Raw genomic sequence first — 12432 nt, 5'->3', positions numbered from 1 at the left:
AAAATATATATTCACAGTCAAATTCTTTGCAGACCCTGGTGGTTAGATTAATGTGGAAGTTCTCTGTTTCTCTGACCAAATATGCAACAACTAGAGGTACACTCAGGGCCAATTCTCCCTTTCTTATTAAGGTTTGATATAGGAGGATCTTCACTGAAAGATGAAAGAGCTCAAGTGAGAAACCACCCTTCATTAAGGGACTGAAATTATTATTCAGTTCCAAACAAGTAAGAGAGCTCAATGATTTCTTAGCATGATTTATTGCTATGCACAAGATGCTAATGGGTGATAAAGCTGCCAGTTTGGATTCAAAAACTAATCCAAATAAAAGCAACAGGTATGCCAAGCACTCAGACAAGCTCAAGAGAAAGGGATCATGTCTCCTCCCACTGTATAAACAGCTGGATTGCATAAGCTACTCAAAAAGATATTTAGAGCTATGTTAGATAGTCTAGGGCTGATTTTTGAAAATTGAAGGCCAAGGTGCCATCTCTAAGTTGGAGTTGGAGACACACACACACACACACGCCTAAACAAATTATAAGAGGGACAGTGATAGGACTGGAAGACACTTCCTTGGTGCTGTAATTCCATGCAATGACTCATCTGGTCATTCTGAGCAAGAAGTCTAGTACTTCTGCTGTGATAAAGGAACTAAGAATCTACACACAACTCTAAGTAAATAAATACTGACTCATACTATATTTAGTATAAATACTGACTCATACTATATTCTTCTTACTCTAATGAAAATAACATTTCATGTTCCTGGATTTCAGTCGGGGCAAAAAGACTGAAGTTAACTATATCTTACCTAAGTTCTATCTAAACTGTACCCCAGAAATTCAAGTACTGGAGAAAATACCAAGTCAAACTCTTTGAAGGAAAATCAAATCAATCTCTTTGAAGGAAACTGAGGAAAAGATTTAGGCACCTCATTGTATTTTGCAAAATCTTTCATCCTACTCATAGAGGGAGGAGGTATATTTGAAAGAATTTGAGAATTTGAGAGCCACATTTGTCAAGAAAGAAGTATGCATCCTAGAATTCCTTCATCAAATTGCAGGAAGGACAGTAAACAGCATTTGTATAATGACTAGTTTATACAAACACTGTTTTTCACATCATCTGCTCTAAAAGGGTAATGGTAGCCATGACATGCTCTCAAAAGTAGAGGAGCTGTAACTCTGGAAAATGTAGAGCATCACAGTTTAGAGTTAACAAAATCTGGAGCTAACATTCTAGTCCCTTGTCTTCTGAGTATCTGCCTAATAGTCATTATTAAACTCATTATGATACATTTGATTAATCCCTCATCACCATGGTAATGAAGCACAACTGTACTGGTGCATGCATGCTATGCTTTTGTGCATTGCTAAGCCTGTGATCAAAAAACTACATATACCAGAATATTTGTTTTTCTTTCCTGTATGTGAATGCAGACAAGGTTTTTGTGGTTTTGTTGCTGCTGCCGTGGAGTCAGTCTTCTCTCTGTCCTCTATGTGTAAGCGTTTAGTAAGATATGTGTATCCATCATTTATGTACTTTAATTTAGTGTTTATGGGCTCTATGAGCATTTAATTTCAAGTCGTCTCTAAACTTCCTTTCCAAAACTTCCACACTTAAAACTATCTGATGGGCATTATACAACTATCATAGTTAACTGTTGTGGTGTTGCAAATCTGTGAGAAGATAACAAGGCTTAACACACAAAAGAATCATAAGAAAATTTCCATATGTTGAAGATAAAGAGTAACAGCATCATTTTCCTATTAGAGGGAAATGGTAATCAAACATCAAATTCTAGAGCCCTTGTGTAAATAAATAATTTTATATTACTTATATATTATTTATCTTATCACTGGTTATATAAAAAGACTTTTTTTTTTTTTTTTTTTTTTCCCAAACAGTTCCAAAATTTGGTCTCCAAGCAGATTTTCAGAGAAATTTTGCATGCAAAACTCTACACATTAGGTTTTCTAGCCTTTGTAAAAGCCACACATTTTTACGTTTCTCAGGGAAGCAAGAGGATAACCAGGAGTGTGCTCTATGAGTAATTTTCTCTTGCTACAATAATTTCTGTCTCATGGGCCATAGTTTTCCCAATTTTTCTGTCATTCTTGGAACAAAAATATAAAATCTCAGTTTATCCATAACATTGCTCTCAAAATCACCTTCCTAACTTGCATGACAGTCTCTAATCCTCAACTCATAAACTCAAGCATACAATAAAAAGTGGTGAAACTTCTTAATGAGCAGTATGTTAGGTTTTCATGGCAATAACATAGCCATTCAGTTACTGATATATAATTATCTCCATACGTTTCCAAAAATACTAAATTACATATAGAAAGTATCCACTTACAAATTTCTTCCCTCTATATGTTTTATACAACTATACATGCTATACAACTAAATTGAATGCCTTTTACTAAAAATGTGCAGAGGCACAGAGTTTAGAACTTGATTTCCAAATGATATTTCAAAGATATTACAAAATATATCTTTATAAGATATAAAATATATTTATAAAATATATCTTACAAAGATATTTCAAAATGATATTACAAAGATATTTCAAGCAGATTATTTTTTATTGTTGATGTTCCTTTTAATTGAAAAGAAATTTTATTTTGCTAGCATTTTCTGCTGTTTTGCAGCATGTGTCCTAATCCTCTCAGAGGAACTCTATTCTTTATCCCATCCCTTACTCCATAATGTTTGCCTTAGAATACACCTAGAACAAATTTTAGGATCAGCTGTCCCCCAAACAATTTCTTCTACTATGTACTATTCAGCGAAGATACTGGGATGAAGTTCGTATATGTATTTGTTCAGATAGATGTTTTATAAGAAGCATAACTTTTATACAGATGGTCTGACACAAAAATTGAGCTTTAGTCAACAGAGGAACTTCACACTAAACTGCATAAATGTAGTAAACAGAAAAAAAGTTTTGTTTCTTCTTCGGAGTAGAAAGATGTTCTTTAATAAGGCCAGTGCAGGAAATAATTGAACAAAGAGATGCTTATTTGCCAGGACTGAAACAATTATTCATTTATTTAAAATAATGACAGGAATCAGAAGGCAAATATTTTCCAGTATCTGGTTATCACCAGGAAGTTTCTTTGGGGACTAAGTCTAAATCCTGTGGATCCATAGACAATATGCTACCTTTTACTTACAGGCAAGCACATCTCCATGTACAGAGTGCCTTTCCGTATTTATCAAATATTGGCTGAAACAAACAGAATTGTTCTCACTCCCCTTAAGACCATTCTATTAAATTTCTTCTTCCACTGCAGACACCCGTATTACTTTTTTTAGCCATCACACAGGTATAAGCTTCAATTCCATTTTTTGTCTAAATCAGCCAGACTACGCTGAGATTTTGTAGACTCTGCAAAATATCTCCAAGGAGCTAAGATAGCTGAAACTTTTCTCCAGGTCTTCATCATGTCACATTTCAATTAGCGCAACATCTGTTTCTCTGGATCTCTCTCTTATCGGTTTCAGCTTTAATATGTGAAACATGTTTCTTTGCTCTCTTTCTGTACATTTCATTTTTAAAACCCAGCATGCTATCTCCTTTTCTTGCACCAATCAATAAGCTTGCTTCTCTGTACTACTATAACAATGATAAGTTCTTCAACTTGTCTCAGTTATTGATTGGTCCTTCCTCACATGTTATATCTCAGTTCTGAGAAATCAACTTCCATCTGTGGTAAATCCAAGATACCATTCTCCATTTAAAAAATTTTCAAGTCAGCCTACTTAGACTTTCTCTCCACATACCCATAAATTTGGAGAGTATCCTTTTGTGAAACTTTTTATTATTTCCACTCCCCCCCCCCCCCCCCAACACACACACACAAATACATAAATACATTCCTAATGCTCTATTATAATTCTTAAAAGAAGTCTCAGCATGATTTGTACAATTTGTGTGCCATGGATACTATGATAATATTAATACCATCACACTGTTCCACTGAACTTTGCTTTCTGTCTATCTATTTCATTCTCTTGCATAATACTTTGCTACTTGACATTTTGGGATGGTTCATATACTGCTTGTCTTTAGAGTTCCTCAAACAAAATGTTTCTTTCCATTTACAAGAGCACTAAATCCTTATTCAAATAGTTGATTTTATATTCTGTATTTAAAAAAAAAAAATACAATTACTGATTACGATGTATATCCTGTCCTTATTTTAATAAATCTGTGATTCTTAATTTTTATGGGGAAGGTAATTACTTACTGGTTCAAGACAGGTGTATATGCAGTTTTATCTTCATCTATGATGGTGACCATCAGAGTAATAAGCTGTGCCCAGAAGTCTAAGTTCTTTGTTGTTGGTCCCTGTTCTTCTTTAAGAACTTCTTGTTTCTTACCCTGTTAAAACAAGATTTTAATATATTTTATATTAGAGAAATTAGACTAACTATTATGTGATTTTCACCTACAGGTTATTACTTAGTTTCAAAGACTGTCTTCAAAACTAAGATTGTTTCAAAGACTGTCTTAAGTCTACCCAGATTACAGTAGTTTGTATAACAGTCTGTATCTGGTTGTGGACATGTCAAAAACCATACATAGTGCTAAGGCACCCAAATCAGCAGAGAAATTTGAATTATAGTGCATGTCCACAATTCAATGAAATACATTTTTAAAATTCTTGTTGTGCTGAAACTGAGTGTTGGTAAAATGGTCTGCTGAGATGGAACTTTAATATCCTACATAATAAATACTGAACAAATCAATTATAATAAATATTTCTTCTTTTGTTTTACATTAAGCTATGCTGAAGTTATTGGGCTTGCTATGCTCTTCACTCTAAATGAAGAAGCAGATAAATTTCACTTTATTTTGTAATAAGAAAAAATAGCAAAAGCTATTGCCTGAAGTATTTTGCATGGAGATTTTCCAAGGACTGATAGATTGGCTAGAAGAACCAATATATATGTATTTGTTTAAAACAGGCAGAGGAAAACAGTGCAGAGTAGGAGGGGAAAAAAATCACTGGAGATAGAAATACTGGGAAGAGGTACCTAGGAATATTCAAGAGAGGTATTGGCTCTCCAAGGACTTAAAAGCTGTGAGCATAATAAGTGAGTTATTTGGTTTCCTTCTTCTCCTTCTCTCTCTCTCTTTTTTTTTTTTTTTTTTTAATTCAGGGAAATGGGATTTTGTATGCTCTTTGTAAATGAAAAGGACTGCAACCAGTTTCACATCCAAAACAGACAGTCTGAGAAGTCCCATTATATCCTTGTAACCGTCACCAGGAAAGACACGAGACACTGATATGTCAGACGGATTACCGACATGACTGTCCAGTCATTAATGAATATTTAGTAAGTAATGCAGTGTTTTATATTCCCCTGGATGGAAAGCCTACCTTTTGTGCCTTTCTGTGTAGTTATATGTATGTATAATATTCACCCATTAAAAAACTATTAAGAAATTAATACTTTCTTACCTTGTTAAAATGTGTATTTACATTGTACATTCCCTGTGCTTCTCATTTGTAGCCTACATATGACCAATTGAAAGGACCCCATTTCTCTTTGGATAGGCCTATATTACTAGTATAGTGAATTAATTGTTATCTTAACCTCAATTAACTTTTATCTAGAATGGCAGAAAGGGAATTTGAGCAACACTTAATTGAAATTGTTTTTGCTGTCACTGTGGAGAATTTTAGACAAGTATCATTAATCACCCTGTTGCATACATAGCTGATACACAAATGATACAGCATCAGTGTCTAATGTGACTGAAATAAAGGTGAGGCTCAGAAGCAGTTACAATGGATGGTGTAATTAATATCACCAGCAATTTACAATTGCCCATGCAAACAAAAGAGCTTTTCAAAATGGAAATGATTATTGGAGCGTTAATGTGTAGTAGGTTTAAGTAGCAAGGTTTTGGTAGGAGGGGGCCATAGGGGTGGCTTCTGTGAGAAGAATCTAGAAGCTGCCCCAAGTTAGGTATGGGCCCCACTGCTGAGCAGAGCTGAGCCAGTAAGTGATGTTGTTAGCACCTCTGTGAGAGCATATTAAAGACAGGGGAAAAAAAACAATGCTGAACCACACAGCAGCTGGGAGAGTGAGAGGAGTGAGGAACAGCCTTGCAAGCGTCAAGGTCAGTGAAGAAGGAGGGGGAGAGGTGCTCTAGAAGCTAAAGCAGAAGTCCCCTGCGGCCTGTGGTGAGGACTATGGTGAAGCAGGGTGACCCCGTGCAGCCCATGGCATACCACGGTGGAGCAGGGTTCCATTCTGCAGCCCGTGGAGGAGACCACAGTGGAGCAGGTGGATCTGCACTGACGGAGGCTGTGGCCTGTGGAAGACCCCTGCCAGAGCAGATTCCAGTCAAGACCTGCAGCCCGTGGAGAGGAGCCCATGCAGGAGCAGGTGACCCGGCAGGAGCTGCTGCCCATGGGGGACACAGGTTGGAGCAGTTTGCTCCTGAGGGATGGACCCCGTGGTACGGACTCATATCTGGAGCTGTTCTTGAAGAGCTGCTGCCTGTGGGAAGCCCATGCCGGATCAGTTCAGCAAGGACTGTATCCCGTGGGAGAGACCCCACAGCACTGGGGATGAGAGTGACCGAGAAGGAGCTGCGGAGAAGAAGCGCTATAGACTGACCATAACCCCTATTCCCCCGTTTTCCTCAGGGGGAGGAGGTGGAAGTGGGTGGATGGAGGGGAAGGTGCTTTTTTTGTTTGTTTTGTTTTGTTTTGTTTTGTTTTGTTTCTCGCTTCTCTAGCTCATTAGTAATAGGCAATAAATCTTACTATCTCCCTATGCTGAGTCTGTTTTGCCTGTCACAATAATTACTGCGTGATCTCCCTGTCCTTATCTCAAACCTTGAGCCCTTTTCATCGTATTTTCTCCACGTTCCTCTTTGAGGAGGGGGAGTGAAAGAGCAGTTGTGGTAGAGCTCAGCTGCCAGCTGCCCACCCGAGTAAAACCACCACATAATGTCACTCACATAATGTCACTCACCAGGGCTTTCCCCAGCGTAGATTATATAAGACCTTGTTTCTATAACAAAGACTTTTTCCTACTACTTTTTTTTTTCTTTCTTTCTTTTTTTTTTTTTCTTCTCAGCAGCTAGTGCACGTTTCAGAAAAACTAAGAAAAAGGCAGTTGTAGAGGATAAAGCCAGTTCACATTTAGTTCAACATCTTATCAAGAGCTATATTTCTACAAAACAACAACAACAAAAAGCAAAAAACTACAATGGCAGTAGCTGAAACAACTCTTCATGATTTTCACATGTGGATGTGAATCACAGGAGGTAAAATTCTATTCTTCAATATAGATAACAAAAAGTACTTAGTTTACAAAATTTGAGAAGCACAAGAAGGTGCCCTCCATAAAAACTCTCTTGTACAGAAATCCTGTAAAGATTAAGATGAAAGCAAAAGTAGAAGGTGGTTAACATGAGTTGCACACTCATTGATATAATATGCAGGAGGCTATCACTTCTGGCCAGATGGAAATACTACTGTTTAAGTAAGAGTAACATCATTCACAATATGACTGAGGCAAGAAATCAACCATAGGCCCCAAGCCTGCAGTGGGCCTAAGCAAGACAGCAGCTGCTAGTCTTTCCCTGGAGTGAGAGCAGGTGCTGGCCTACATATAAACCATTCCTTGTTGCTTTGGGGCTCATTTGTTTCAGCTCTCGCTTCTCACAGCTAAAATCTCAGCTGTACAACTAAAACATGAACCTTCTCTCCTGCAACACCATGTTAGGATGAACTCGGTTTTCTTTCCTCCTGCTGAGCAGAGTAAGCCTCCATTGCGTGGGGAGGCAAGTAAAGATAAGAGAATGGTTAATGAAGAAGGCTAAAGAGTGGAACCTGGGGTAATTGGGTTAAGGGTTTTTGACACAAGGCTAATGAAATATTAATCACAATTTTGGTTTCTACTTCACTGTTCTGTGATACCAGAAATCACTCTGCAATATGGCTGGATTCAATGAAAAACCTTCAGAGCTATATATTCCAAAATGATACGTATTTAGCTGTTTCATGTACAGATATATTGGTGGTGAACTGTAACAGAAAAATTCAGAAGGTAGTCTCCTGTACAACTCTAGAACTGATGCAGAAGTTAGGTAGTGATTTGAATGATCGTATTCATTGCTTTATTAAAGCTAGTTTAATTAGATTAGTTTGCTCAGAATTACCTCCCACCTGCCATGAAACAGAAACTTTTCCTGTCAGTTATTAAGATATATGTGATTGATGTTTGATTACTGTTAGTGATCAGTTATTTCAAATGGTCTGCTTTTATTCATTTTAATTGTTAATTTTGTATTTTAAATTTTGCTTTCCACACATTTTCACTAAAACTTCTCATACTTGGTACTAATTGTATGTCTATAGTTTGTAAACGCTTGTCTGTTTAAAGTTTCTACATACAAACTCACCTGCTGCAATACTTGTTGAAAGGAAGTAGAAAAGGCATGTAAATACAGTGAAACTGCTGCAGTTAATTCAGTTTTATAGCTGAGTGAATTTTTTTTTTTTTTTTTAATTACTATTCCAGGACTTCACACTGCTCTGTCAATAAGTACAGGACTTGAAAATAAGTGAGTAAGAGAGAAGTAATGTAATGACACCTTATCCATCCTTCAGTTCTAAAAAAAAATTGGAGACAGATAACAATTTAAACTTGTTTTACATTCTCTACCAAAAGAAAAATACTATAATATCTCTGCATTTTAAACAATTTACTAAATAGGGAGAAAAAACTATTTTATGAATTCACAAATTAAAAAAAAAAAAGGTGGAAATTTAAAAATACAGATTAGCATTTGTAGGTATTGCAGTGCTGTGCAGAACTAAGATTACTTCATATTCCACTTTTAACAGTTTACTAAAATGACTAGCATTTGCTGATAAACTCTGCAGACTTATCAATACCCAGTCTAGCAACAACTCATATTATACTTAACAAACAAAATGAAATTGCAGCAGAGTAAATGCTAGCAAAAAAAAAAAAAAAAGAAAAAAAAGAAAAAAAAAAGGAACTGTTTATAAGGCAAATAGAAGTAATGTTTGTCGTTGGTGCTGCTACTAATTCATAGTGGTCCTTAGCTTGCAATATAAGCTGTTGGAGAATAAACACATGAACATTCAGTGTGTTTCTTCATTATTTTAGGGGTAAATTATTATTCTCGTTATTATAACTCGTTATAATATTATTATCGTTATAATAACTCGTTATTCTGTTATCTATGGTCATTTTGGTAAAATGTCATTTGATAGAATTAAAATCCCTCCCTGACATTCATATTTAAAAGTTTAGTGCTCTCAGACTAAACACTCTCAATCAAGGTTATCACAGAAAGCAGGAACAGACATCCTTTAAAAGATAAGGGGCAACAATAACTTTAAAACAATTCTGCATTGTGAAACTGGAAGCCAATAACATAAAGACAACAAAAAATGCAATCTCAGGGAGAAGAAATTACATATAAGAAGTTTAACGAGCCACAAAAATGCATGCAGGGAAGTGGGAAACTTTACTCAGCCCTTTAACTTCTCAAAGATAATGACAACAAATGCTTCATTATTTGCAGCTATTTCAGATTAGTTCAGAAGTGTAATCTTTGCCCACCCTTTTCAGACTATCTCTATAGAATCTGCTCTCTCTCTTTGTAGCTTCAGGAAAATAGAATAAATATAATTTATCTCTGTAAAAAGAAAAAAAGTAATTCTGCAGACTTCCTTCTGCAATTATTCATCAACCCTATGTCGTGGTTTAACCCGGCCGGCAGCTAAACACCACACAGCCGTTCGCTCACCCTCCCCCCTCCCTCTCTGGGACAGGGGAGAGAAATGGAAAGTGAAGCCCGTGAGTTGAGATAAAGACAGTTTAATAAGACAGGAAAATAATAATGACAAAATAATAAAAACAATAATAATAATAATAATACAATGGTGATAATAGGAAATAATAATATGTACAAACAAGTGATGCACAATGCAATTGCTCACTACCCGCTGACCGATGCCCAGCCTAACCCCGAGCAGTCCGGCCCCCTCCCCCCGGCTAGCCACCCCTATATATTGTTTAGCATGATGTCAGATGGTATGGAATACCCCTTTGGCTAGTTTGGGTCACCTGTCCTGGGTCTGTCCCCTCCCAGCTCTTACTGTACCCCCAGCCTGCCTGTTGGCAGGACAGAGCGAAAGGCTGAGATGTCCTTGGCTTGGTATAAGCACTGCTCTGCAACAATTAAAACATCGGGGTGTTATCAGCACTCTTCTCATCCTAAGCCAAAACACAGCATTCCACCAGCTACTAGGAAGAAAATTAATTCTGTTCTAACTGAAACCAGGACACCCTATCATGCTTATATGAAAAAGAAAATAAGGGAAAAAGACAAAGCACTTGTGTACTCAGTTATACTTCATTACAAAGAGGTAACGTGTATATCATTTATACATCATGTTATTTTTTCCATATAATATAACTCTTTTTACAGTAGTATCAATGTATCTGCAGCAAGATACATTTCAGGTATTTTAATAGGAATTCAAATAATTCAAGAATTTCCTATTACTCAACAGCAAAAATCAATGTAAACTTATGACAAATAATCATTGAGAAATTTCTTATTCATTGTGATTTGATGCTCCTGCAGCTTCATATAGACTTAAAGGTTACTGAATTTATTAGACAGTTCTTATGCAGGTGAATACGTTCAATTGATTTTCTAGAAGAGTTCTGCCTACAGGTGTTGGTGAGAGTTTCTTATGTTTGAAGTTTGGGAGCTAGAGGTAAGTTTTCTCATCAGGATTCTCTGTCAGGAGTCCCACATTAGAAAACACACTTGCATTTCAGAAAAGTAGAATAGATCGCATTTATTGCCTTTCTTGGAATGTAGGAATTCATATTTTTTATTCAAGTGAAATATGCTGTCAAATTAATTTTGATATTTCATATCATGTAATATTAATGTTCTTATGATACACTACACTGCAAATGGGTGTTTGCCTAAAACATAACTCATCCCTCTCAAGGCAGTAGTTATCAAAATATCATTTTTCCAATGTACCACTCAGAAGACAAGATGGTGAACAAGAGGTAATGGGATAAAACAATGATGCTCCTTTTAGACAGCTGTTCAATTTTGCAGATACAAATTCTTAATTTTAACATTATTTATAGAATAAACACTGTCTAGGTGAGAGAAAAAAAAGCATTTTCAAGGCTTTTGCATGACATCTGGGACATGACAAATACTATAATTATTTTGCATTTACAGTTCAGCCTGATGGACCTGATGGACTGTTATTTAGAAATGCTATGTAATTATCCTCTGCTTTCTAGAAGCAGCTACTAAATCCTGGATTGAAGTACACATCACAGGTGATAATATGTAAAACTGGAAGGATAGTATATGATTTTCAGCAAATGCTAGTACTTCTCTCCTACAGTCACTGAAGTGTAATACTGGAGTTTTAAAAATTGTTTTCCAATTACAAATCTTAAATGAACAGTAATCAATCTAATTTCATCTTTCCTAGTCACAGGACAATTTTACAGCCATGTCCACTGCAAATACTAATTTATGAGTTGACATTTTCATTTTGAAACTCATCTTGTTAACCATTTAAGAATTCATAGCCACCTGTGGATGTTCTTATTGTGATGCTCTTTCTCATATAAATAAAATTAAAATAACCCCAGTGCTTTCATGTGAGGGAACACTGGAATGCTTTCTGTTTACTTACTGTAAACTAACACCAATGACTAAGCAAAAGCATGTTTGCCTTACCTGGTCCACTAACTGGAAGTAAAGATCATAGCAGTTGTCAAAAATGTATTTATAAGTTGAGTCCAGGCAGGCTCTTACACAGTCTTTCACCACAGTACTGGCTCGAGGTGGGCTCTGTAATTCAAGGACCTAATAAAATATTTCATAAATGGTAGAATTTCAGAATCATGTAGAATAGAATAAATACAAGTGTTGCAATGAATATAGATCTGCAATACAAGATGAAAAGTGTTGAAATATAATAATGGTAAAAATATTAAAAAATATATATGTTGGCTTCAGGTGATCTTAGTTTAAAAATGCATTAAAACATACACTTCAGTTAAGCAATTAAATGGTATCTCTAATCTTTATTAGAATGAGATTATTCATATGATGAAATTAGCATACATGCCCAAGGGTGTACATCTTAAGGTTTTCCTCTTTAAGATATCATTAAACCATATAATTATGTGATTTTCATTGCATATCAAAGAAACAACTCTTCATTTTCTAAAGCAATAGCTGCAGCTTTTTACTCCACTTTAGGGTACATAAGTATGAACTTGAAGTTAATGAATCATTTAATTCTTTTTACGTAGTGCCTACCCACAATGACATCACAAGCTATTGTTACAAGGTGTTTTGTG

The 12432-nt window shown here is 35.9% G+C and overlaps 1 protein-coding gene across 1 annotated transcript in view; it reads right to left on the bottom strand.

Moving 5' to 3' along the window:
- Positions 1–12432, bottom strand: part of UNC13C (unc-13 homolog C) — a 156078-nt gene that overhangs the window by 52505 nt on the left and 91141 nt on the right. Inside the window, exons 15-16 of the mRNA XM_082769053.1 lie at positions 11804–11932; positions 4263–4396 (exon numbers count right to left, since the gene is read on the bottom strand). Coding sequence (XP_082625179.1) covers positions 4263–4396; positions 11804–11932 — 263 coding nt within the window. The remainder of the gene's footprint in view (positions 1–4262; positions 4397–11803; positions 11933–12432) is intronic.

Source organism: Aythya marila (assembly GCF_965140915.1).
Source record: "Aythya marila genome assembly, chromosome: 11".
Classification (NCBI taxonomy): Eukaryota; Metazoa; Chordata; class Aves; order Anseriformes; family Anatidae; genus Aythya; species Aythya marila.
Note: the sequence above shows the minus strand (reverse complement) of the source record. Positions and strands in the feature narration are given on the sequence as shown.